The following is a 27,830-nucleotide window of genomic DNA, read 5'->3' as shown; positions in this document are numbered from 1 at the left end:
GTTTTCAATAAGTTTCCATAAATTGCAGAAACTATTTTGGCCGCTACCAGCACCCGTGCCGTAAGTGGAGGAGGAGACGCGCAAGAAAACCCAAACTGCGGCTCACTCGACCGCAGTTCCTAACATACGGTAACGTTAAATCTTTCTCATCAAAATGTTTCTTCGTCGTTGTCGGTTTTGTACTTACTGGAGGGTTTATATGTAAAACTGTGTGATATCTTAAAAGGTATATCTTAAAACATTAGGGGGAGCTTGTGCTTACAATTTGATACAGTTAACTTACTAGCGTTAGCCGTCTAGCTTGTTTCTTCATTGATGTTACAGCAGCATCCTTTTTGTTGCCTGCTACTTGCATACATAACCCATAACCCTCAGAGGTGGGTGGGTGTAGAGAAGCGCGGTGTCTGCAGCATAATTAAAACATGGCGGACTCTGAGGAATTTAGACTTAAACGTTTGAAGGTAAGAAATACACACACAGTATGTAATTACAGCAACAACCAGACGGCAAGCTAACTGATTAGCTGATCTAGCTACATAATATGACATTTAGTTAATGTGGGCTAGCTTCCGGGCGAGATGTGCATATTTAAGCTAACGTTAGCTCGCTAGCATACAACCCTGTAGCTTCCAGCGCTGATGCATGCCACTACGCCAAGCTCCATTTAACAGCCTGACAATTTGATAATGAACAAATTAATACATTCAGCACAGCGTGACGCTGGTCTTTTGAATCCAAACAGCCTGTATCTATCCAGCAATGCTACTTAGGTCTTGCAGCCGATTGCTGCTCCCACATAGCCCTTTGCATCTCAGAGGGCTGCTGCGAACAATAAAAAGTGGAGATTTTAATTAAGTTGAATGTTGCAATCCAAGTCTCTTAAATGCTATTGTACATGCAGTCTCCAGCAACTATTACAATGTCCTAGTTGATTGTTTGGTTTTTGCGTGTTTGTATATAATTACAAATATGATAGAACGCGATATATTCCCAAATTTAACTGGAGTTTGGTGGGATGCCCCCCACCAATCGATTGTCCACAATGAGGCCTTTAGTCATTACTATATGTAATTACAAGATATAATAACAGCAAGGCTAGTATACCTAGTTCCACAAAACGTTGACACGTAGAGGTTATAGTCAGTAAAGCTAGGAGTTGTTCCTTAATGTTCCTATCCCAAGCATTAAGAGATAACCTAGAATTTATTAACACTTAAAGAGCCAAAATTAGGTTTTGCCATCTCACTACTGACAGCAGACTTAGTTGATAGTTGTGCTTGGTACTGTCATTACTGTGTTACTATTCTGTTCTGTCATATGTTACTGTATCGAGGTGATGGGGAACAGTTGGCTTTCTACCCAGTCGTGTGGAAAATAGGTTTGTTGCTGGAGGCAGACTGTGTACAGCAGGGGCACCTGCTGGTCAGATGAATTTAAAACTGTCAAGTCCGTTTTGGGGGTGAAGAAAGAGCTGCAGTGTGTGCAGTACTTACACCAGTAGTTTCCACAACAGGCATTTTGACATGTCATAGCAAGAAAAGTACAGGTGTAAATAATAACGTTAGGTGACACTTAAATGGAAGAGAGGCATCATTAATGTTATCAGTTCCACCTGTGCTTTTTCTGCTATGACTGGACAAAGGTCTAAATATAACACCATAACCATTGATACATTAGTGTGAGTCTTTCAGTGCCTAATGTGAACATACAGCCTTCCCTGTGTGCAGCTCAGGTCAGGTTAGTGACAAACTGTTTAAGACTATTGAAATGTGATAGTTAATTAATTTGATAAAATGTGGAATATAGTTTTAATGTCAAGCCTGTTTTATAATGAAGGAGTAGTAGCATTAATTGATATTATAAACTTAAACATACATAAATATAGTAGTGACATTTACTTTGTTTATATATTGAGAACTGAAAAAATGCCTTTTGTGCCACAATCTTGGGGCAGATGGATATATCTGTATCTGTATCTTCCAGATCCTAACTGGGATAAATGTTAATCCATGATGGTCAGGTATTACCTCATACATCTAAGAATATCAATAGCAAATCACTTTAGATCATTTTAAATATGAGGAAAGACTTTAGGTTTTGTAAAAAAATATATATTGTGGTTTAGTTTATATGTGTATTTACTCAGGGTAAAACAGTGTTTTGCCCAGGTACTTGTGGTAGCTGGCAGAAAGGGCCAGCACCAAAATGCTTTACTACATGTGACAAACAATAAATATCATGTTTCACAGATCTAACCCCTTCAACCCTCCCGTCCATCTACCCACATGGGAAGAGTAAGACAGGTCCATTCATCAACATTCACAGACATGCAGCCAGGTGCTCCACTTTCAGTCTGAAAAACAGACACTTGGCATTAATTTAACCATACAGAAATTAGATGTAAAACATATTAGTGCTTAAAGAATGATAATATTCACTTACCCTGTGCAGAACATATGTAATTGTTAGTAGACCCTTCTCACGATAGCAGAACGAACAGGTACAGGAGGAGTAGACAAGGGGAGATTGTCCATCATTTAATCGATCGCGGATGTCATTATCTCAGATGGATTAAAAATAATAATAGAAAATGCTAAAAATGGGTCAGCAAATATACTTTGGGGGCTGTTAATATACCCAGGTGGTGTGCATTTTGAGGTGTAAAGTGCATCATCCCAAGAAAGCTGACATGAGTTTGCCCCTTAAAATGTTTAACTTACTCCTCTCTTCCTGACAGCACGAAGAGCGCCTCTCCAGAGTGTTTGACGAAGTGATGGGATTGGGAGACTTTGCTGAGTCCTCCAGGGGTTCTGCCACCTCCTCCAGGAGTGGAGGTCAGGAGGAGACAAAAGGAGTAGATGAAACTTCAGGGCAAGAGGAACACCAACAGGTAGAAGAAGAGGACAGCAATGGCAGCAGACAAGAAGAAAAGATGGATGAGGGGGTGGGAGAGTCATCCTTCCCCCGCATTTCTTCGCCTTCCTCTGACCGACCCTCCTCCTTTAACATGAGGACCAACGAAGGAGGCGGAGGAGGAAGCGGAGGGGCAGCATTTGATGACGCCCTGGATGGCCTTCCAATGTATGGGCCAGAAGAAGAAGATGAAGACTGGCACTTTGCCCTGCCAATGGGCACCCTGGAGGATGTCGATGTGAGTAAGGCAAACAGAAAAAGAAGCCAACCAGAAGAGGGGAACAACGCAAGTCGAGCCGATCGCTTTGCTCATGAGCCCAGAGGGGTGGAGGAGGAGCGAGAGAGGGAAGATAGCGTTGGTTCTGCCAACACCTCCCACTCCTCCCAGGACCACACACCTGACAACAGCAGAGGTAAGGCTGCATACACAGCAGAATTTAGACAGTTTTAGAGGACAAGATTGATCACCAATGCATGATAGCAATTGTCTATCCACAGTATTGTATCTCAGTATCTTCACAGGGCCTTGAGCTACCAAAACAATTGGTTTTTGAGCTGTTATTAAAAGGGCACTCCACCCATTTTACACATCAAGTTCAGTTACTTCATCACTGAAAGTTTTATTCAGCCTATGAAAACAGTTGTATAATGTCCTCTGTGGCTGTGGGGGGAAATTGTTGAAGCCTGAGAAAATAACCCAGATGATGTCATCAGCGTTATTTGGGTTTGGAGACTGCACATTTTACCAGAAAGCCTGTGTAACTAGCAAGTGGACCCATACTTGTGATTTAAAGTCAGCTACTTCAATTTTGACCATTTTCTTTGGCAGGATGAGCCACAGAGTGAGTTACACCAACCAACTGTTGGGCTTTTCCCATTGGCTGTTGCTCTTTCAAAATGATTTGGCACAAACATTTTCTGTTATGTCATCAGGGGGCATTTATAGTGTAACTGTAACAGCTTTCATTTTCAGACCACTTAAGCGACTTTTTTTGTTTTTGTTTTTTCTTCAAAAAAGCACCTAGCAACAAATCTTGCAACGTTTTGGACAAACTTTAGCTACTTTCCATAGCAGCGTCCACAGTAAGGCCCAGCAAGCAAGAGACAAACCTGTGTGACTGTTCTGTTCAGTGTGATAATTTTACTAGTAAATATAGCCTAAATCACTGCACAGCTGTTGTCTTTAAACTATGTGTATTGTCAACATCATGGTTATATTTTCAGGATTTTAGCAGCAGAGCAGCAGGTTGGAAATGGCTTGGAAGTGACTGCTGGTTAAAGTCCAGTCTTAATGGGCCGTGTTTCAGTCACTATTTTCAACGACTGTCTGACAACAGAAACAGGAAAACATGTAAATGAGAACAACTTTACTGGGAATTCTGTATTAAAATACTGTATATGTGAGCACAGAGAGGTGGAGAGAAGCAAACACAAAGGGCTGAAACCAGATGGCACTAGGCAGTGATGATGACGTGATGATGTCACGAATATGCTAATACACGTATTATGTCATCTGGCAACATTAAGTGACTTTTCCAGCAGGCTTTAACCACTTACCATCAAAAGCACAGTAATTGTTTGCAGCGGTTCCACAACAGTTTTCAACTATGTCCTCAATCTTGCCCAGTGACCGTGCACGGTCCAGTCACATACTAGGCTCTGGTCTAGTCTTGTTAAATCTGTTTGTGCAGTGTGTGCTACCATTGCCTCTGGCTGGGGTTTATCAGCACCCAAATGATAAGCGTTTGTTGAACCAGCAGGTGAGAGAATTGTTCAGTAAGAGCTGCTCTGCATAATAATTGGTGATTTTACCCATTTATGGAATTTTTTACCTTGACTTTTTGCTTTTTCATGAGGTAATGACCACAGAATTTACCAATGCAAAGTAAAACTTTACAGAACCAACTTTTTATTAGACACATTTTGAATTGGTTTTCTCAGCACATAATTAGACTGTCCAAAAGTGGTAGCCCTGTTAGTTTAGTTTTTCTCTCTATTTTCTTATATTTTGTCTTTATTTAATTAGCGTTTTTTTTTAGTTGTTCAAGTACAACATATAACAGGAGATTTAACTTCTTTGAGGTCAGGTGGGAATACAGCTGAATGTACTAGGACTATTTTTCCAAAGGAATCAAATAAAAGCCATGTAAAATGCTTTGAAAAACTGTTTTAAGTGTGCCCTGAAATTGTATGCATCATTTCCTGGCATTTATGGTAGCCTGTGCAGAGCATGTGTAGTTGTAAACTCTTGGTTTAAGTGTGTATTGTTTGTAAAAGAACGATTTCTCCTTTTCTGTCAGATGGAGGCGTCCTGACCCAGGCAGAGGAGACAGAAGACAGCCAGCAGGGAGAGGTGGGGATAGTCAAATAACTGCTTTTAAAATCCTTTTTTAATCCTCAGTGATTCATCATGAATATTCTTATTATTTCAGAGGTCAGAAGCAGCTCCAGTGGAGGACAGTAATCCCCCAATGTCTCCTACTATCAATATTAAAGATGAGCCCATTGATGAGGGCTACGACGCTGCTTTACTGCCTCAGAGTTCCATCAGGCAGATCAAAGAGGAGCTGGAGCATCAGGAGGTAGGTGTGGGGAGAGGATGTCATCAGTATGCATCTCTTGTTTACTTTTTTTCATTTTTTTTTTTTTTTTTTAGATTGAATTTTAGATAAGATCCATGCGGTGAATAACAATATAATTAGACTAAAGCTGCTGACAGCCCATACTGTGTGCTGATTGTCAATGAAACAAGACGAGGCCAGAACCTAGTGTAAGGCTAGACTGTAGGTCTAGGTATTCTGCCTAGTGTCAGCCGGTTTCAGCTCTTTATCTGTTTGCTTCTCTCCTATCTATATGTATGTGTGTGTATATATATATGATGTATATATAGTATTTTAACACAACCAAATTCCCAGTAAAGTTGTTCTCATTTACATGTTTTCCTGTTTCTGTTGTCAGACAGTGGTTGAAATAGTGACTGAGACACAGCCTATTAAGCCTACATGTTAACTCCCAAAACATGTCCAGCTGCTAAAATCCAGATTTTTATAACTACAACATAATCTGACAAAATCACCCTAAGTCAAAGACAAAGAATGTGCTCTGATTTTGGCTGTATTTACCTGTAAAATAAACCACTCAGAGAGAAAGGTAGAAGCTCATTCACGTCAGCTGCTGTGCTGTCACCATAGGGAGGCATGTCTAAGGAGTGAAAGCCCAACCTCTGTACATGTAGACATTGTGTGTATATAGGGCACCGCTGTTGCACCAACCAAAATTAAGGCACATTACATCAGTAATTTTTACTTTTAAACATGATTTGGGACACTTCACTCTGCAGAGGTGAGGAAGTCACAATGAACCACCAAACAAAATCTGATTTCTTATGTTTGATTATTCCAGGAAGAACTGAGGATCAGCTCTGTCTACTCTGTAGGAGGAGCAAACACCTTTGTGTCCCCTGCTGGTGAGTTGATAAGTTTCTGCTTTCACTGTGTAATGTTTTTCTCCCTTTTAATACTACAATTGTTGTTTTGTAGTGGTCATATTGTATCACTGGGATGAAATGCCCCTTTGATTTTACGGGCACTGTTAATATTCATAATAAGACCACAAGGTGGCCAAAAGCAGGGGTACAGGAAATGGCATTGGCAGTTTGTTACTGCCTACAACATCAATTGGCTTAGTTTGGCCAAGCTTAACGAGTAGAACTTTTCCAACATATAGCAGGAAAAATAGGAATTTAACTTAGTAATAACTGCATTATGATTTTCCAGTTCCAGGACACTGGTAATGTGCATGTTGATTCAGTCTTGTAGTTTATTTGAGGAACTTGATTGTAACCTGGGGAGTTTTGATGTTTAGCAATACTATAGACATTGTTTTTTATGAGTGGGTCTCCATTTTTTATAATGTATTTGTATTTTAATGTTTATTTGTATAGGGATAACATTAACCAGTGCTGTATACCACAGCATTATAGCCTAAGCTATTGCTTGCAACACCCATCCCTAGACAATGCATCAAACTCAACAATAGAATACATACAGAGCTGCACGAAACCCAGAAAGAAAACACCAAAAAACAGCACAAGACACAAAAAATGTACCATAAAAGTTTGTCTCGCACATTAGAATGCTGGTGTGTGTTATGTTTGTTTTCAAGAAAACTCCACTGTGCACTTTTAAATAGAGTAGAGCCTTTGTTAATGTTATCAGATATACCTGTGCTTGTCCAGCTGTAATGAGTCAAAGTGCCTCAGGAACATCAGCCGTCAGTTGTTCAAAACTGCAAATTTTCTATGCCTGTTTCTTATTGTTAAATGTCATCAGAATTACACAAAATGACTTCTCGTCTTTACCAACCTTTCTCCTCTTATCCACTCAAGTGCCAGCAGCAATCCCAGCCCCCCCTCCAGCGGCCATTTTTATTCCAGGTAGAGGTACTGTCTTACAAGCTATGGGTCCTGTTCCGGTCAGACCACCAGCTCCAATCCCAAGTTCACTACCAGCTCTGGCACCAGTACCCCCACGCCCACCTCAGCCCCCTGTTCCTGGTAGTGTTCGCTGCAGTGGCTGCTCTAAGGTACTGTTGTAAAATCCTGCTACACAGATGTGCACATTGTTGATGAAAAACTGCCATTAATGTCAAAAGTTGAAATTTATTAATAATAATAATAATAATAATAATAATAATAATAATAATAATAATAATAATAATAATAATAATTAACACCACCACTGTTTGATGCATGTTATTAACGTAGAATGTTGACAGGGAAGCATCATAAGTAATCTACTGGCCAGCTATATTAATGACATGGTTATTAGAAATGATGAAATTAAACGTGTCAGGACTTCGGGCAATGATGCAGCTTTTGTATTTCTTGTCATTTTTGTGTTTCATGGTTCTGTGAATGATTCTAGGTTCTGCTGAAAGGCCAAACCGCTTTCCAAAGAAAAGGTTCGACGCAGCTCTTCTGCTCCACAGTCTGTCTGACCGGACATCTGCCTCCAGCCACCAAGAACAGATCCTGTTTCCAGTGCAACAGGTACATCTTTGTCTTCACTTGAAATCAGCATGAGCTTCATATCAGGGTTTCCTTTAGCTATGGGTTTGATGTATCTACCATATTCTCGTACTTTGCTTATAAGAGGTGTATTCATTTACCACATGAAAATAATCATGTTGTGCTTTTCCCTTGTGCTACAGGGTTGCCCTTGTCTTGACAGGTAACCATGTAGCTCTGAGTTAAAAGCAAAATGTTTGTTATGTTTGTTTAAAGGCTGTCTTGCTGTTGCTGACCATAAAGTTAAGTAGATGAATACATCAGTAGTTTGTTTTTCAACCATGAAATATGGAACTGTAAAGATTGTCACAAGGCAGTGAGGTATTTTCATCACATTGATAGCAAAAACAAAATGTGTGTACCTACATTTGGGTTTTAGATCATTCTATTGTAGCCTATACAAAAAAATATTCTGTTTGGCATATCAAATCAGAGTCTTAACTTAAACATTAACATACTTTTGAAAAGCTATTTTCCTCAAAATAATGTTTTCTGTGGGTTGTTGGTTTTGGTTTTATTATTTATTTGTTTTTAAATGAATTATTATAAAATACCATACAAAAGGAGCTCCACTACATATATTTTAATTGCCAAGTACTTTGTGACAAATAAATAACTGAACAATATTTGTTGCTTCACTGTGTGTCAAAAAAAAAAAAGACACCGACTTTCACTGACTCAACCTGAGTCGGTTGATTACATATTGTGATTGGCAGTGAGCGCGGTCTCAGCACATGCATGCATCATGTTCTCATGCACACCCTCAATGACAGTCTCACACACAGAGGTCCGGTAAAGAGACAGACGGGAACAGTAAAAACTTTATGGATTTATTGACAGTCCACCGATGCAGCAGGATTTGACCTGGTGTTCCCAATGGCCGGTCCAACTATGACAGATCGGTCCGTTGTCCATGTGTTTGTGAAAGCTCTTGTTAATAATGTCGTAAGAATAAATAAATCTTTTCTCACTAATTCCGTACTCTTTGTCCAGATAATGAACTTGGAGGTACCGTTTCCTTGAAACATTTAAGCTTGAATGCATATTAAGAATAATGTCTGTCAACTGGAATTAGATATTTAACTTTTTTCCTGTTTGCCACTTTGTTGGCTCCAGACCACTGTATTTATTCCTTGTGCCTTTTGCTTTGCAGGGAGATCGTTCAGCCCAGGGACATGATCACGATTCCAGCAGACGACAGCACCTACATGCACTTTTGTGGCCAGTTCTGTTTGTCTGTCTTTAGACACAAAAAGAAACATTCTGACAAGATTCCTGACAAATGGGCTGACAAGCGAGTGGAGAGGAAGCCTGAGAAGCTGCCTGAGAAACCAGTGGAGCGACTACCTGAAAAACCATTTTGCAGTGTCTGTAGAGTCACCAATAGGGTAAGAGACATAAGGAGGTAGCTACAGTAAAAACAGATTTGGTCAATGTGCCTGATAAGCCAAGTCAGCATCTGAATCTTTACCCCTCTTCATCTTACTCTCTTTCTTGTCCTTGTGTTTGACTGGGATCATTTCTACAGCAGATTGAACATGAGGTCACCCATCAAGGTCGCCTGCACAGACTCTGTAGTGATGCTTGTTTTGTAACATGGCGCAAGATGCGTCAGTTAGCCATGAACTGCTGCGAGGGCTGTGGACTTTACTGTAATAGCAACTCAGGCTCCTGTCAGACGCTCACGATCGAAAGATCTCAGCTCAACTTCTGTGGTCCAACCTGCATTGGCACCTACAAACAGGTATGGGTGTATAAAAACTCATTTTTTAGAATCTCCTTTGGTTCCTTTTGAAATGAAGATGTTTCGGGATTTATGACGGGGATGTGTAAATTTAACACTAACAACTAACCATTTTTGCATATTAGTGGCTTCATATGGCAATAAGAGGTAACTCAGAACTTCAGCCTCAGTGTCCAGAAATGATGTAATATCAGAAAAAAAACAACTGTAAAACCCCTAAAACACTCTGTTTTCATACAGACCTGCAGAAAGATGGCCGAGTGTCCCTACTGTCACAAGATGGCAGTAGTGTCCTCAACCATCATGGAACGAGACCAAAGGGGCAAAATTCAACTTTACTGTTCACCTGCTTGTGTGGAGCTGAGTCGACCTCCCCGACATGTTCTCACTGGTAGGTGGACACACTGCAGAGACACACACTCACATGCCAGGTTAGCTGGGTTGTTGCTCCTGGAAATTCCTAGATCCAGGCTCAAATACAGAGGCGATAGAGACTTTTTGGTGGCGGCCCCTTATCTGTGGAACAGCCTACCTTTCCACGTAAGAGCTGCCCAGACCTTTGATCATTGTGTATTTTAGCTCATATTTATTGCTGATTCATGTTACTAGGGATTGTTGACTATACTTATATTTGTAGAGCTTGTACAGCACTTTGGTCAACTGAGGTTGTTTGTAAATGTGCTATAGAAATAGACTTTGACTTGACTTGACTTAGAAAAAGTTTTTTTTACTGCATCCTGTATCACAACCAAAGACAGAGAAGGCTCATTTGATTATTTTTCAGTGTACATAAATGCATGTTTACATACTATTTGCAATATTTATTTCTGTTAATTGAATATTGCTTTTGATATATTTGTTTGTCTTGTTACTCTCCTCTCTAAGGTACTGCATTCCCGTGCTGCCTGTGCAAGGTGTCAGCTGTTCCTCAGTATCATCTGGCCATGGTGGACGGCACCATTCGTAACTTCTGCTCCTATGACTGTGTTTCTATATACAGAGTAAGGGCATCAGTAGCAAAGGAAGTTTTATTTTCATCTAGCAAAACTTGTTGATGGAGCATGTGTTGGTTTGAACCTTGTCTTCTCGTAGATTTAACATCACTCTTTTCCTCCATGTCTTTTTAGAAGTCCGGGCACCCACCTCAGCCAGACCTGACCAATGGAACCTTCTCTCTCAGGGACCCCTCCATCAGAGATGCCCCCAAACCAGGGCCCTCTGTCGGCGCCAGCTCAGTTCCCCCCATCCCTCAGGACTACCCCTCTTCAGTCCCCTACCAAGGCCATCATCCCAGTCATACCTCAGTGCCCCCACTGGTGCCTCCCTACCCAGCCATGTCCTCCCCCTCTGTCCCAGGGCAAGCCCAGGCCAGAGCCCCCCCTGGTCAGCCCCAGAAACCAACAGAGGGTGGGCACAGTGACACCTCCAAACTGACCTGCCATCAGTGCAGCAAACAGTTTAACACCAAGCCACTGCTATTCAGTCACCAAGTAAGGAGCACAGGTCGTGTGTGTGTGTGTGTGTGTGTGTGTGTGTCTGTGTGTGTGCGTGTGTGTGTGTGTGTGTGTGTGTGTCTGTGTGTGTGCGTGTGTGTGTGTGTGTGTGTGTGTGTCTGTGTGTGTGCGTGTGTGTGTGTGTGTGTGTGTGTGTCTGTGTGTGTGCGTGTGTGTGTGTGTGTGTGTGTGTGTCTGTGTGTGTGCGTGTGTGTGTGTGTGTGTGTGTGTGGACACTCTATATGTATGTGTATATATATATATATATATATATACACATACATATAGAGTGTCCACACACACACACACACACACACACGCACACACACAGACACACACACACACACACACACACACACACGTGTTACACAAGATGATGATATTAATGATAAATTTTCTTGCAGGGTCGTATTTCTATGTTCTGCAGTAAGACGTGCTGTGAACAGTATAAAACCCAGAAGAATATCCTGGCGCTGTGTGAGTGCTGTAAACAGGACAAGGTCCACTTTGACACCATCAGCTACAACCAACAGGACCTGGTCTTCTGCAGTGAAAGTGAGTAAACACAGATATGGCTGTTACCCCTTTCCCTCCCCTCTATATTATTTTCATGTATTTCAGTGACTCATTGGACAAGATCTGTCATTAGTCTTGTGGACAGAAATGTATCTTTATAGCACCCTAATTTAAATAATGTAATACCCCACCCATTGTGTGTTCCAGGCTGTAAGCTCCTCTTCAAACATGACCTGACCTCTCGTAACAAGGATCATCCCTGGCGTCCCTGCACCTACTGCTCTGGCATCGGCCAGAAGATGCTGCACAGCCATTACGGAGGCAGGATGGAGGAGTTCTGTAGACCCCACTGCATGTCTCAGTACACTGTACTCTACTACGGGGTGAGGAGTTGGATGTCCCAGTACACTGATCCAAAAGAAGCCTCTTAGTGTGTGTTCGATATGTTTTTTTGTTTTTTTTGTAGTTTATCTTTAATTTCTTTCTCCATCTTCTCTCTGTCCACCTCCTTCTTCTTCTGGTCCAGATGGGGAGATGTGACAGTTGCAGGAAACAGGGCTACATGACGGAGAAGCTGCAGTGTTTGGGTTCAGTCCGCAACTTCTGCAACTTGCCCTGCCTTCTACAGTACTGCTGCCTGCATTTTGAGACAAGCCAGCACGCCAGCAGTAATGGTACTGGAACGGCCCCACAGACACCGTATGGTAAATTGTGTCACATTAGTGTTACATGATGTAACAATCTCATGCTAGTTAAAACATTGAATCAGTGGAAATGTGATGTGGCATGGTTCCCATCGCAGTGTGGGAACTACTCTGCGGCAAGTACATGTTTAAGTAGCTTTTTTGGTTTTGACTGTTTGAAATAATAATGAAAAAGAAAAGAAATGGCTTTGTCTGAAATTTTAAGAAAATAAGGTCCAGGTTAAAAAATGTTAAACATTCTTTTTTTTAACTGGACTTGGATGTTAAATTAAATCATTAAATTTATCATCTTATCTCAGGTATGATCCCCTCTTCTTTCTCTCTCCCTTCAGCTCCAACTCAGCCCCACCACTCCTCCAAGATGAATCCTGTCATTGCTGATGTCGTCTCATTAGCAAGTGGCTCTGCCACCCAGCCCAGTGTGTCAGCAGATACTGCTCTGACTGGTGAGTTCATACATATAGCCCTGGGTGGGTGTTTTCAAAGTACATCTCTGATTCTCTTGTTTTTGGGCTGCTCGTCCTGGTCAAGGTCATGATGCCAGCAGAGAAAACAGAGCAGAGCTCCCTTCTCCAGTTGTTTCTTTCAGTTCCTTACAACTTTCCAGCATGATAGGATTACTAAACCAAGCTCTGTCCCTATAGTAAGAGGTAGAATTTTTTTACATTGGAATGTAATCTAATGTAATATAGGATTGTTAGGTAATTGTTTATGTATTTAGGATATGCATGCAGATCTGTTATATCTTTCTTCCTCTTTTGCAGGAGCACTTCCAACCTCCAACGTTGACGGCAAGAACCTCGACCACGTATGTACTTTGTGTGTGTCTGTTTGACTCAGGGTAGATCTAACACATAACTCTAGATCTTGACTCAGTTATGTTTAACTGCTGCAGCACCCAAAAGTTATTTTTCTACATATTTGATCAGAAATAAGAAACTGTCTTGCGACTTATAGTATGTATGATGAAGAACCAGATCAGATCTTCTTTGCTTATTCTTGCTGTTTATTTCTGATGTCTGTGTCCAGGCCAGTACTCAGACCGACGCCATGCGTGTGCCTGTGTCTCGCCGACGTCAAATGAAGAACAAGTCGGTTCTGTGTCGACCCTTCACTATGGACCAAGAAAGCATGTGCCAGCTGCCCACACCTTCCACTGCATCAGCAGGTAACTTAAAAAAACACTTGAACAGGTTCTGATAGTTTAGACTCATTACACCTTGTTTACACAGAACAGAGCAGAAGCTGAGCTACACACTGACCAGCAGCATCCTGACAAAGAAACTGCACGAAAGGATTTAAACACAGTGGCTTCAAAAAGTATCAGACTCCTTCAGTTTCCTTCAGTGTCCAAAAAGTGAAAGGATCTGAATACTTTCTGAAGCCACTGCATAACAGGTGAACACACTCTACATTGTTCATTCAGACATTTGAAACATGTTTGAAGTATTAAGTATTTTAAATCTGTCTCCATAGAGATTGAAACAGTTTTATACAATTTTCTACTATTTCCACCATTTCTGTTAATGTGATATTGTCAATCTCTGATGGTGCTGAATCACCAGTTCTGCTTGAAGTGTGGAAAAATCTCTCCAAAAGAAATCTCCTCCTGTTTACACACTGTTTGCACTTTGAAGCATTTGCTATGTTTACCTAAATGCATCGCAGAATATAATATTGCGCTTGGTTGAACTTTAATATTATTTGATACACTGGTCTAATATTGATCTTCTATTTAGTATAAAATCTCAGACTTTTCTGTCAAGACAATGATACAACTCTGACGGAAAAACATTTTAATCCTGAAAAATGGTTAGAAATGTAAATTGCTATTTTAATGCAGAATATTTGGCATCAGTCATGCATCAATCAATATAGTGCATATACTAGTATATATTATTATGCTATTATATTATATACTAGTATATTATAAGGCCTGGGTATCAGTCAGAAATTTTCAATATTGGTACTGACACCGATACCTTGACTTACCTGACGATTCTTAACAATTTCATTTTTGTGTACCAATTTCATCAAATCCATTTTAACAAAAAGAAAATTACATATCACATTATGGTTCAAATTTTAGTTTTACTGTAGTTTTATTTTTAAGCTCTTTACACACTGAAATGTGTTTGTGTAAATAAACAGCCAATCACCAGCATTATTAGAATGATGAGGCATTTTTGAACATCGATAGGGTCAAACCAATTCAGTTGGTCCACGAAAGTATGAAAGTTTGATACCCAGCCCTATATATAATATATAAAACCTAGTTTAAGTATCTCTCATGAAAGTAGCCATGCTCCTCCAGGCCGTGGTTGCTGTGTCCTTTTGTCACCAGGCAAGTTTTATTAGCATATTACCTTTCAACAACAAGGTAAAACAAAGTGCTTTACAAAAGACAGTTAAGAACATGAAGACAAAAAATAAATAAATGCAATTTACATGTAGCTTGTCACAATCCAATGCAGCATCTATTTCATTCATTCATTCATTTTTTGGTTCATTCACTTATTTGTTGTTCACAACTAGCTGTTTCAATAATTGCACCAGCTCTGCTAGATAGCCCCTCACAACCATCCGCTGAAGCATCCACATCGCCACCACCGTCACCCAAACCTCAGGGAGATACACAGCCATGTAATGGTGTGCCGGCACGCCTGACCGGACGGCATTTCTTGGGCAAGAGGGAGACTGACTCTGACTGCAAGGTGTGCTCAAAATACAAAAGGAAGAAGGTGGAGGAAGAGGAAGAAGAGCAGAGAAAGAAGCAGAAGATGGAGGAGGAGGAGCCAGAGAAGAAAACGGAAGAGGAGGTACAAAATGAGAAAGATGGGAAGAGAAAAGATGAGGAGCACTCTGACACAAAAGACTGTGAGAAGAGTAGTGCAACAGCGAGAAGGCAAACTTCATATTACTGTAAGACGTGTTCAGGAGAGCCCAGCCTCTGTCCTGTGCCCTGTTTTGAACTCTACCACACCAGACTGATCTACAAAACAGCTCCTGAACTGGAAGCACAAGGTGAGCCTTCTGAATAAGCTCAGTTATTCTCTAAAATTTCAGCATCAGATATTAAAAAAGCTGTTGTTTGCACCAGAGTATTAAAGGTTTCCTATTTCATGTTTGTATAGTGTGTGTAAAGTGTGATACCTACAACTATGTTAATGATATTACAGTCAGAGTAACAGCAGTTATCTACTGACATGATCTGTTGAAAGTGATGTGCGTTTTTCAAGTAAATTACACTGACTTCTTAAGAGGGTCGAGTGTGTCACCCAAGTTTTTCTCTCCACAGCCTCCTGATCTGCTGACACGAGAATTCATCTCCTACCCTCACCCTGGACAAAGATTAACAAGCTACAGGGTTAACTGCTTATGTTTACACCTACACTATTTCAGTGACCTTAACTTTATCTTTTCATTATTGTTGTCATTGTCTGTTTAAGTTTAACCCAAAACTTGATTGACAGCAGAGGCAGAATGACCGTTCGTTTTCAGTCGTTACGTGAATGTGTATTTGCGAACTGGTAGTGCTGTGAAATTATGCACTTGAAGGGGTGTTTCTGTGTTTTTATAATGAACAAGTGATATCAGTATTTATGATGGTTTTGAAGACCATATTCTCATGGCTGTCTGTATCACCTTCCCATTAAAGGTGTTTATTTTATGTGTTGTACCTTAGTGGTCCATGAGTGATCGACAGACTGTCTAGACAAATACCTTGACCAACAGACAGTACTGTAATATGTAAGGAAAAAATAATTCCTCTTAAATCATGTCAAAATACGTGAAATGCCATAAAATCTGATTCCGACCCTGGTGCATTTGTCAAGTGTCCTAAAACTCACAAATCTAATGTCCCAGTGATTTGTTTATGTTGTGTAAATTGCCTCAGGAAATTGCCTGTATGGCACACACAGGTATGTTTTGCAATCACCCATGTCCAATGATGTGATGTCACTTCAGGTTACAGGCTGAAAAGTTATTCACTAATTGTCTATTTCACTGCAGAAGAACACCTGTCATACAGTCTGTAACCTGGCTCTTATATTTATTAAGGTCACTTGTGCCTAGCTGCTTCCCCAGATACAGACCACAGGATTCGTTTTCCCCAAACGTAATATATAAACAGTTTTTATGGTCCACACCTAATTCTAATGTGTTTGGGAAATGGCTCCTAAACCAATAGCAAATGCCAGCAAGCTGATTTGTTTCACAAGGAAATGCAGGTTCATGTGGCTGGATCCAAGCAACTGTGCCAATAATGTCCTTTTACTTTGTGTGTTATACTTGAGTGCTGAATAAGTATTAAATGATTTGTTTGTTCCATTCAAAGTCATTGTAAGACCAGGGCAAATTTTATCTGTAGACTCTGTGTCTACATAGGCACCATGCTAGAGTTCCTTTTCTAATTCCAGATTCACTAAAAGAAGTGTACTTTTAATAAATGGTGAATGATGAGGTAAAAGTGGCTAGATGAGTAAATGGTCACAGTAATAGCAGCTCAAACATGGCAAAAGAAAGCATTATTATTAGAGTAAGTTAGGTTGATCTTGCATAGCCAGTACAGTGGCAGTTTGCATGACAAAAAATAATATAAAAAAAATAATCATCAAAAGCTCAAAATTTATGTTTGTGGCAATTTTAATTATTTAATGTTGTGCAGTTGAATTTGATCGCATCTGATTGACATGACAAAATAGAAAACACTTAGTTGTTAAAAAATCCGACCATTTTCCCAGAGAGAGGCATCTGGACCCACTGCAGGGTTTGTAAAAAGTCGTTCTTAGATGGAAATCGTAGTTTGGATGCAGCATTACTGCCTTATTTACCAGAGGCTGATATGATTTAATATGAATGTGTGATGTATGAAAGTTTAAGCTTAAATTCTTTGAGGTACCTCACTACTGATGCAGTCATGTGAACCAAGGCTGACCTCAGTTCATCCGTCTGCTGTCAAAGCAAGTCCGCTCCGGCTTGGTTGAAGTTTGAGTTGAACATGAGTTGATTGCAGCCCTGTATTACATCTTTGATGTTTACTTTTTACTTATTTTACAACCTACTGTCTCTTGTGTTTTTTTAACCTCTGTACTGTATGTGCATGTTTTGTTTTTTACATTGTTTTCGGTTAAACTGACATGGATCAGATTGTTTTGTTTTGTTTTTTTTTCCAAAGAACATTGTCAACACTTTGAATAGGTTGTTCTTGTTTGTTAAATGCAAAAAAATATGTCAATAAATTTAATTTGAGGGAAAATGTGTTTGGGGCGATTTATTTCTCAGATTTTACCTGCCAGATTTCACATACAGACAACCTCCATCAGTCTGATGATGGATGGACATAGTAATAAGTGTAATGCCTTGTAAAACGAGCATAGAATGAATAGATAGTAATGACTATAAGGTTCATATATCAGTGTTGTTTAAAAGTTACAAACAAACTACTAATCTGCACCCACATGTCAATCTTAGATCAGTCTCTACTAAATTATCAAGGATCTTAGAAAATATTAACTTTTGATTTCTCCACATCACAGAAGCATCTGTCATTGTTAAATGAAATAAGTGCAGACAGGTGCGACCAGTGATGTGGGAGGCAGCGCTTTCTGAAGCACTATAAACGGTATATATAGCAATTGTCTTGAAAATGATTCACTGTTTCAAAACTGGCAACATCTGCTGGCCATATCCTGGTAATACATTTGTTTGGATGGATAGCGTTGGGTTACGTTTGCGGTCAGGTTAGGAATTATTATAAATGACTGGTTCAGATTAAGGTAAGGGGAAACGGCAACAGGGAAACAGCCTCAGCAGATTTATTAACACTAACTCCTGATCTGTACTGTACATGTAAATAGCCATATCAGTGTCTGTAAGGAGAGCCAGCAGCAGATGATGATATCAGTTTGACACTGGTCACTCGAATCACTTGAAACTGAGGAAATCTCAATGTTGTAAAAGAAAAATAAATATGTTGAGTACTGGTGATGACTGCTGGTGCATAGGTCGATCCCTTAATGTAGACTTATTAGTATAAACAGGAAACTACAGCTAGTTGATTTCCTTCAAATAAACATCGGCAGTCAGGTATCAGTAGATGATGTTTCTGTTTGTTTCCTTAAATGTGTAGTGTAAATTTATTTTCAATAAATCAAGACTGTTCATTCATTATGAGATATTAGTAAAGAGCTGAGGGGTGTATGGTAAAACGTTACCTCTCACCAGGTAGAGATTATGAGCTATGTTCTCATTTTATAGTCATTTTTGATATACTCTTACAGCTTGATGATGATGAATATGATATGTAGATACATAAAAATAAGGCATACATAAACAATAAAAATATACATAAAAAATACTTTAATCACGAAATATTTTGCCCATGCTAAATATGAATGAATTTATGAATGTATTTTTAAACAAGAAGGGTCCTCCGCCAAGGCTGATGTCAAACAACATACACCAGACTACAGAGAAAACAATTCAAATTCATAATAAATTATCAGAATCTGCCTCATATAATTTAATAGATTCTTCCCTGGCTCACTAAGTAAAGTCCGAAATGGTTCTGTACTTTTTGCATAATCGTGCTGACAAACAAACAACCAAACACGGGTGAAAAGATGACCTCCTTTGTGGGTGGAGATATTTATTTAATAAAAAATAAAAAATAGTAACCTTGTCCTTAAAAGTTTTAAGGGTAAATACAACTTTTTTTATTTGTCCTTTTCAAAATTATGGTTTCAATTCAATACCGGAGTCAATCTTGATTATCTTCCCGTCTTACTGTATCTCTTTCCTATTGATACCTATTTTTCCCTGTCTGTCATTTCTCCCTCCCTCTCTCCCTCCTCCAGCTCTGGCTCTGCCCTCAGTTCTCTCCTCAGCAGGAGAGGAGAATGTGAAGGTGGTCATGGTACCAGTCCCAGTGCCGGTCTTCATCCCAGTGCCTATGAACATGTACTCCCAGCACACACCTGTTCCGATGGCTATGCCCATGCCTGTACGTCCCATTACATTCTCATTCTGTAAAAGTTTAATGATTAAAAGACTGCGTGTTAAATCTTTGCAGCAGAAAATGAAATGTGAAGTCTTTTCTTACATTTTTTCTCCAGGTTCCAGTACCTGTGCTGGTACCACCACAGAAGAAGGACATGAAAGATGCAGCTGTCCAATCACAGCCAATTGCTGTTAAAGAAGAAAAACAGAAAGATTCCAGTGCAGGCGAGTGTTTGAGAGAAGTGGATCTTTGTACATATTTAAGTTCTGTTAAGTCTTAGATATTTTTGCCACAGTAACAAAGCAAGAAGCTCATCTGTGTTTTATTTTTGTATGTCTGCTACAGACCAGAGCGGTTCTCATAGTGGAGACACAAGGTCACAAGTGGTCACTCCCATAATCCATGAAGATGAAGACACTCAAAAAGCAGTACAAGTACAAGCCGACCCGCCTTTCACTGTAAGTTCAGAGAGGGGCACAGACTCAACTGATCCCCAGCTTAATGCCCAGCCTACCACCAGTGCTGAGCATCAACCGCCCTCCTCTCCCATGATGGACTTGGAGACTGACTTACCGTCTGGTGAGATATCATGAAATGTAAAGTGATAGTTAACACCAAATCTGTTGAAAAAATGGATGACATGTAGTTGCTGACTTGTGATTGTTTAGGATGCCAGCGCCCAAACACATTTAAGTAAGTTTACTAAGGACAAAACTCACTCAAAAGTGTTTTGTGTGTGTTTTTCTGCAGAATCACTGGGTCAGAAGTTGCCTGCTCCACAGAGAGGAGTAAAGAGACCCAGAGAGGGTTTCTACGGCCGGAAACGGGTATGAATCTCCTGATAGGTCAGCGGTCGTTGGATAATCTCAGATTCATTTTATCAGCATTAGATTTTAACCTTTAAAAACCTTCTGATTTGTATGGAGACAAGTTTTCTTGCAGGCTGCTCTGTGATTCTCTGGCTGACACCTGATGTTGTGACATGGTGCGTTCAAGTGCTATAGGAACTTCAGCACTGGGTTCTCTTTTTAACACAGAGAACCACCTTGTCCTATTATGTTATGACAGTCTTAAATTCGACATGTATTTATGGGACCAGAAAAACTTACTACTTACAAGTACACCAATTATTACCCAGAAAGTGCAATTTTCTTCTCAGTCAACTTTTCATTCTCCACCCAGTAGTCATTGCGTCTCTGTTTATCCAGGGTCGAAGGCGGACTGTTTCATCGGAGCGCACTGCAGTGGTGACCCCCGCCGCCTCCAAACTGAACCACCTGTATGGGGTTAAAGCCTGGAAGAGCTGGGTCCAACAGCGCAACAAACAGCCACAAGAGTGTGAGCCTCAGTTCTCTTTACTATTTTAGATTTACTTCCTCTTGTCTTTTACTCGGATCTGTTGATTGTTTTTTATTCTATAGCAGTCATATTTTACATTCTCTCCACCTGTAGCCAATCTAGTGGATATTAAAGAAGACATCCTTCAGTGTGACTCTGCTGAGCTGAGCTTTGCTCTGTCTCGCTTCGTCCGAGAAGTGAGACGGCCCAATGGAGAGACCTACAGCCCAGACAGCATCTTCTACCTCTGTCTGGGGATACAACAGGTCCACACACACACACACACACACACACACACACACATGCGGCACTTTTTCTGACGCGTTCTGTTTATTGACTCATTCTTTTATGTCTCCTGCTCTTTGGACAGTATCTGTTCATGCAGGGCCGCATACAGAACATCTTCACTGACGAGCTCTACAGTCAATTTGCCACTGAGATCACTGGGATGCTGCAACTCTGGAGGCCTAAATTACTACCAAGCGGTATGATCATTGACACAGTCACACCACATTCTTGATGCTATTTATGGTAGGCTTTTTTCTACAATTGCCATTCAATGTTTTAATATGAAATAGTTTTAAGTTTTAATTGGTTGTGTCAGAGACCCTTTTCCTGCACTTGTTTCAGATTATGTGCAACTTTAAAGGTGTACTAACCAATATTTTTGTATTAACAATGAGTTGACCTATAATAGAATAGAGGTTGTCATAGTGCATTTTTACTGGTTTGTTTCACTCTCATCACTCTTGTTAGTGATGTCCAGCAGAAACAGGAAGCTGATATATCCACTGTTAGGTAAAGTTAGCGACTAGCTGATGAACACAGTGGGGCATTTTGCAGCTGAAGAGCCACATATTTCTCTCAACTCTTTCCCTGTTTCCTATTTCCTCCTACAGTTGGTGTTGTTTCCTCCCGTGTTGAAGAGTCTTACCTGTGGGAGTGTAAGCAGTTGGGCGCCTACTCCCCCATAGTGTTGCTCAACACACTGCTCTTCTTCTGCACCAAAACCTTCCACTTCACTACGCTGGCGCAGCACCAAAGTCTCTCCTTTATCAACTTCACTCGACGCTCTAAAGCCTGCAACCGAACTGGCAAAGTCCACTACCTCCAGCACCAGAGAAGCAGCTCTGCCACGCCCAGCCGGGAGGACACAGGTGGGCAATAAAATTGCTTCACACTACTGAACCTCAAAACAGATTTACAAATTGACTCCCTGCCTTAAAAACGTAATGTGTTTGGAAATACTCACTAAATAAGTTTTGCTATTTACTGTTGTTTCAAGAGCGACTCAGAAAAAGAGAGAGCAGAGCAGAGAATGAGGGAGACATGGAGATGCTAGAAAATGTCACCAACCCTCTGCACTGTCCTGTCAGACTCTACGAGTTCTACCTCTCTAGATGGTGAGACACAGGTTACCTGCAAACCTAACACTATTAACTCCAGCTAAGACGTGACAAACATCTTCTCTGTCCTCTCCAACAGCCCGGAGTCTGTGAAGAAGAGAACTGACGTGTTTTACCTCCAGCCTGAACAGAATGTGCACACACACAGGTCAGAGTCGGTCCTCTAACGTTAAAGAGACTCAATGATGTCTGATTTTTCCTTCTTGAATGTGTCACTTATTACCAGGGCTTTGCTTTGGAAGCTCTAAGAGACAAAACAAGTTAGAGGTAGCCTGTCTGTACCTGCTGATTATCGACTTGGCTCTATATAAGAAGGGTTACAGCTGATGATTTGAACATTTGGGAAATAAAGTTATTCACTTTGTTGTGGAGATTTACATGATTGATATTGCTCTCATGTTTTTACACTAAATATGATGCTACAGCAAGCAGCCAGTTAGTTTAGCTTAGCACAAATACTGGAAACAGGGGGAAACAGCTAGCCTGGCTCTGTGCTAAGAAAACATACTGCAAAGAAAAAAATCCGTCATAACCCTCCGTAAAACCTCACAAATAATATATAATGTGTCGACCTGTGAGCTTTGGAGGTGCTGCTAGGAGGATTTTGTTACCTTACCATTGTGAAGCCAACTGTTTCCCCTTATTTCTAGTCTAAACTAAGCTTACCAGCTACTGGCTGTAGTGTCATATTTCTTGGACAGATATGAGAGTGATATTGGTCTTTTCATGTAACTCTCGGCAAGAAAGTGAATAAGCTTAATTCTCAAAAGGTCAAACAATTTCTTTAAATAGCATAAATGAACTACAGTGGGACTCTGAGCAATATAACTGGTGTTAGCTCAAATATCTAGAAACAAGACCGGGTATAAACCTGAAGCTGCAGGAAAGCAGAGTGGCCCTTCCAGTTCACTGAGCCTCACCTCCACTAGGTCAAATAAACTGCATTTATTACATGAACCATTATCACTAAAGGAGGCAGAGGAATAACTAAATATAAGACACACTGGGCAAGAGATAGAGGAGGAAGAGTGAGAAGTCATTGGTAACTAGCACATCTGAATAGCATGTAAACAACAGGCATGCTTCTCCCCCAAGGAAAAGGTAGTTGTATCAACTACTATAACTCGTCTGTGTCAGAATGATCCGTCCACTTTCATGTTAAACACATGAGGCTTTGAGTGTGAACATATGAGAGTTGACATGTTTCAATATGTCGTGTTGCAAATTCTATTTTTATCTTTATCGATTGGTTGAAGAGTAGCTGAGATTTCAGACCCAAGGTTTTCTTTGGTTGACATGTTGACATAAACAAGTTATATATAGATGTTTCTTGTGTTTATCCTAATTTGAAATTATCTTCACTGTAAATATTCTGGGTTTTAGAGTGCATATCGTCAAAGAACTGTAGCAACAGAAATGGAAACAATATGTAAGTCCAGACATTGTACTATATTTTTTTCATAGTTTATTTATGAAAGAATGTAGTTAAACTTGAAAATTGCAACAACAAAAAAAAACAAAGAAACAAATCACTTTTCAAGTTTTTGGGATTGTGGGAGAAAAACCCACATATATAAACTTAGAAGAAATGAAAGGAAAAGAGGAGAGAAATGGAGGGGTGGAAGGGTAAAGGTTAGGGTAAGGAAGGGAAAATGGGGAGGTTAAGGAGGGGGAAGGAGGGTAAGGGTTAGGGTAAGGAAGGGAAATGGGGGAGGGTAAGGAAGGGAGAGGGGCTGGCAGAACATGGAGGATCAGGCTGGTCCAGATCACTGGTGTTTGGACCTGATGGGCGGGAGGCGGGTGTACGATGACGTAGCAGAGGCCGGCTGGAGTTTGCAGACGGGGGCTTTAGCTGATCTGCTGATGGGTGGGAGGCAGGTTGGCCTCAGCTCAGACTCAGTGGTGTTGATCCTGGTTGAATCCTGTGTGCGGGGCCTTGGAAACACTGCCACTCTCCGGCAGTATTTTTCAGGGATCCCGATGAACCTCAGCTCCATCAGCGTCTCCTCTGCAATCTCATGGAGGCGCATACGTCGTTGCTGTTCCTCCATGATCAGCTGATCGGCTGCGCTGATGCTCTGTCTTCGCCTGGACATTGCTGACTGCTCACGTTCCCACAGCTGTTGGTGGACAGTCTTGCGCAGCACTCTCTGACGTAGCTTGTCTTCCTCCTCCTTCTGTCTGAGTATTGTCCTCAGCAGAGCTTCCTCTCGTTCTTTAATCACAGCCAGCTCTTTCTCTCTCTGGGCCCTCAGTCTGGATCTCAGCAGCTCTTCCTCCCGCTCCTCTCTCCTCTGCTCCTCGGCCCGTACAGTCTCAGCATTGAGTTTCATCTGCTGACGCTGCTGGTTCTTTCTCCTCTGGTCGAGGTCTTCCAGGTCGACTCTCTCCTGGTTCTCTCGGAGCTGATGTCTCTCCATTTGGCTCTGTCTGTCTCGAGCCGTCTCTCCCTCTTGAGGCATGGCCAGGGAGATTTCAGGTTTCTCCGGTGGACTTGGTTTAAGGCTCCCAAACAGGGTGTCATCCACCTGTGAGATGGGAGCCAGTGTACGGTAGCGGTACCGTGTGCTCCTTGAGCTCATGGTGTTGGATGCTTTTCTCATGGTCCTCAGGTATTGGATTCCAGGGAAACACAGAATGAAGTACTTTTAAAAAAAACTTTTGTCGTTCTTCACTTCACCAACTGACGCAAGAGAAATGTTTCCTTCTAAATGTAGCTGCTAGAACCAAAATCAAAGGAAGCTGATGACATCACTCTTCATCTGTGTTCAAAGCCACATTCTGAGACTCACTGATGACATCATCACTGTTCATCTGTGTTCAAAGCCACATTCTGAGACTCACTGATGACATCACTGTTCATGTGACATGTTAATGTGAGGGTTAGATTATGTTTGGGTTTGGATCTCAACAACTGCTCATCCAAACAACTTCACACTTCACTTCCTCAGGTCCTCAGCAATAAACCTGCCAAGTTTGAAGTGAAGTGGACGAGCAGTTGTCCAGAAAATTAGAGGAGAGACAGAGAGAAAGTCTTCCAAGTCTTCCTATTCTCAACGCTCGGAGAGAGGCAGAAAGTGGTGGGGGATAGTGGAAAAAAGTTTTTTTAATAATAATAATAAAATAATTCATTTCCATAGCAGCAATTGTAGAAGCTCAGAGTGCTTCACAATAAAAGAATATTCATGCACAGAGTGCTTCACATGAAAATATAGATAAAATTGGCACTCTAACATTACTTACAACAAAGACACTGGAAATAGTGACAGCCTAAAAAATGTAATGCAATACAATTTAATTTTTTTTATCCAAATCCCAAGAAGACTGGATGCTTTTACTTTGAAAAACAGAAATGTTTGACTAATTAAACTACAATGAAAGGTCCATTTTAAAAAACCAACAAAAGTCCTTACACCTTCACACACCTCCACTGTGCCCTCTGTTATCGGTGATATAGCTCCTCACCTCAAGTCTCACAATCTGGTGTCTTACTTGTTCAGGTATTTTCTTACCACCTGGAGCCATGTTGCATTAGATACAATTGAGGCCACAGCTGTGGAAGCTGTGGTGTCCACACGTTATTTATATCACCTTGTTGTGTAGTCTTGACTGGAAATCACAGGTGTCATCAAATTTGTTACATTGATCACAGGTAAACTCACTTTCATTGCATTGAAGCTCTGCAGTCTTTCTAACCTGTTTGATTTTAATTATATATACGATCAAATGCCTTACATTTCAACTTCAAAATAATACACTTATTGTAAGATGGTATAATTTTGAATCATTTATCATTTTAGTAATATAGCACAGGGGTGTATTGTTATGTTGTCTGCTGTATGTCAAGTGAATAATCATTTAGCACTGTTAGCATATCTACGGTCTACTTTTTAGTCTTCAAAAATGGGATCAATTTAAAAATGCAATAAGTGATTATAAAATAAGATATACAATCTAAGATGCCATAAATTCACCCTATTTGCCCAAACAAAGTAGTATTGGTGAGGTTACACAAGAATCCAAATTTTAGAAAAAGGCAGCAAAATCCTCACAGAGAAAGAGGGATTTACCGCTGATACTGTGGTTTAGTCTCCTCACCATCTCAACCTTCCCAGAGAAGGAAACATGACATAATGGTGAATTAAGAAAATTCATACAGTTTCTTCGGTGTCACTTGGAGCTGCATACATGCAGAATGTCTTAATGTTGCCACTGAAAAGTGGATGAAATGTAGATTTTTCTGACTTTTTCTGTTTCCATTCTGTTTACCTCAACAGTTCACACTGGTACACTGCTCAGCCACTAGAGGGAACCACTCTACAGAGCATGCTCACACGCATCCTGGCCGTCAGAGAGGTTCATCAGGAACAGGATGCAGCCCAGCGTCAGTCCTCAGCCAGCACTAATAATAACAGCTTACAGTGATATAAAGCCTGTCTGCCTACCCATGATCCTCTCTGTACCAGAAACGCTCACAGTGAATTCCAACTGTACATACACCTATCAGTCATCGCAGACTGAGGCTGACAGGTCTGTGAAGCGGGGAGTTCGGGTTCGGACTCGGACCACCAGGCTTTCAAAGACAGAACAAACAGAGATATGATGAAATGACACTCTTACACAAAGAGAGACATTTTTGCAGAACTGGGATTGTGGGATAATTGTATTTAGTTACCTCAGTGGCCATCTGCTCCTCACATAAATGCACAATGAGTTTACAAACATCTGATACTGTTTAATATGGAAAAGGGAGTGTTAATGAGTTCATTGTTAATGCAGCATTTATCACATGTATTGGGTTGATTGACTACCAGTAATGGTGAATGCCAAACCTGTCAGATGTACGGTTTATCACAATATTAGACCAGTGGGAACAACAAACAGTCTGAGCTGCTGTGAGCAGGGCTGCTTTATAGTTGTTGCTCCTCTTTGCATCTGCAGTTGCTCACATGGAGAGTTTTGACTGGTATAAAGTTTTTAAGGCTGATACAGGTATTTAAGGATTTGAAAAAAAAAACACCAAAACCTGAAAGAATGAAATCTGAGCAGCTTTTGTTATTCAGTCATGAGGTGTATTCATGCGTAGCTGCACAAAACTAGTGTAGGTGAACCAGTCCTCACAGCCACTGTAGTATTGATGAATTAAAGATTAAATATGTAGTTTGAAAAATCTGCATCAAATTCATCACATTCAAGATGGATGACATCTGACATTTGATTAAAAGCCAATATATAATCTAATATGTTGTTAAACAGATATTTATCAGTATATTGTTAAATCAGTATATATCAGTGCCTCACGTTTTGTTGTTTCATTCTTAAATAGTTAGTTAGTTATTAGTCTGTTATTATGTTGCTCCCCTTTTTATATTCTTCATCCTATGTGGCCTTATTTCCTTCCCAACAACAACCCTTCTCCCTCTGTCTTTCACTCTCCATCTTCATGGGCGTTTACCGGCGTTTTTTCTCTCCATGGTTTCCTCTAATCCCCTTATTCCCTCTGGCAGTAATGTATTTAAACCGTTGAGTATGGACGCCTTCCTTCATTCCCTTTTATGTCTCATTCTTCAGTGCCATTATGTCCTCCTGTGGGACATTATTCCCTGTTTTTGTTTAGCTTTTTTCTTCCATTTGCCTTTGTTCGC

The 27,830-nt window shown here is 40.6% G+C and overlaps 1 protein-coding gene across 1 annotated transcript; it reads left to right on the top strand.

Annotated features, from left to right (window-relative positions):
• Nucleotides 1-95: 95 nt before the first annotated feature.
• Nucleotides 96-27,460, top strand: LOC111226058 (zinc finger MYM-type protein 4-like). The gene is given in 29 exon segments (XM_022751143.1): nt 96-129; nt 2,738-3,326; nt 5,214-5,266; nt 5,346-5,495; nt 6,316-6,379; nt 7,301-7,497; nt 7,839-7,963; nt 9,135-9,369; nt 9,513-9,725; nt 9,966-10,116; nt 10,611-10,726; nt 10,853-11,215; nt 11,623-11,773; nt 11,942-12,117; nt 12,261-12,438; nt 12,771-12,884; nt 13,203-13,246; nt 13,468-13,606; nt 14,995-15,477; nt 19,299-19,444; nt 19,557-19,665; nt 19,787-20,020; nt 20,192-20,268; nt 20,650-21,045; nt 21,150-21,261; nt 21,679-21,936; nt 22,065-22,182; nt 22,265-22,333; nt 26,463-27,460. Coding segments are annotated over 28 exon segments (5,172 nt in total). The 5' UTR covers nt 96-129; nt 2,738-2,773; the 3' UTR covers nt 26,611-27,460.
• The last annotated feature ends 370 nt before the right edge of the window (nt 27,461-27,830 follow it).

Source organism: Seriola dumerili, unplaced genomic scaffold, assembly GCF_002260705.1.
Source record: "Seriola dumerili isolate Sdu_G_001 unplaced genomic scaffold, Sdu_1.0 BDQW01000149.1, whole genome shotgun sequence".
Classification (NCBI taxonomy): Eukaryota; Metazoa; Chordata; class Actinopteri; order Carangiformes; family Carangidae; genus Seriola; species Seriola dumerili.
This window is presented reverse-complemented; position numbering and strand designations above follow the sequence as displayed.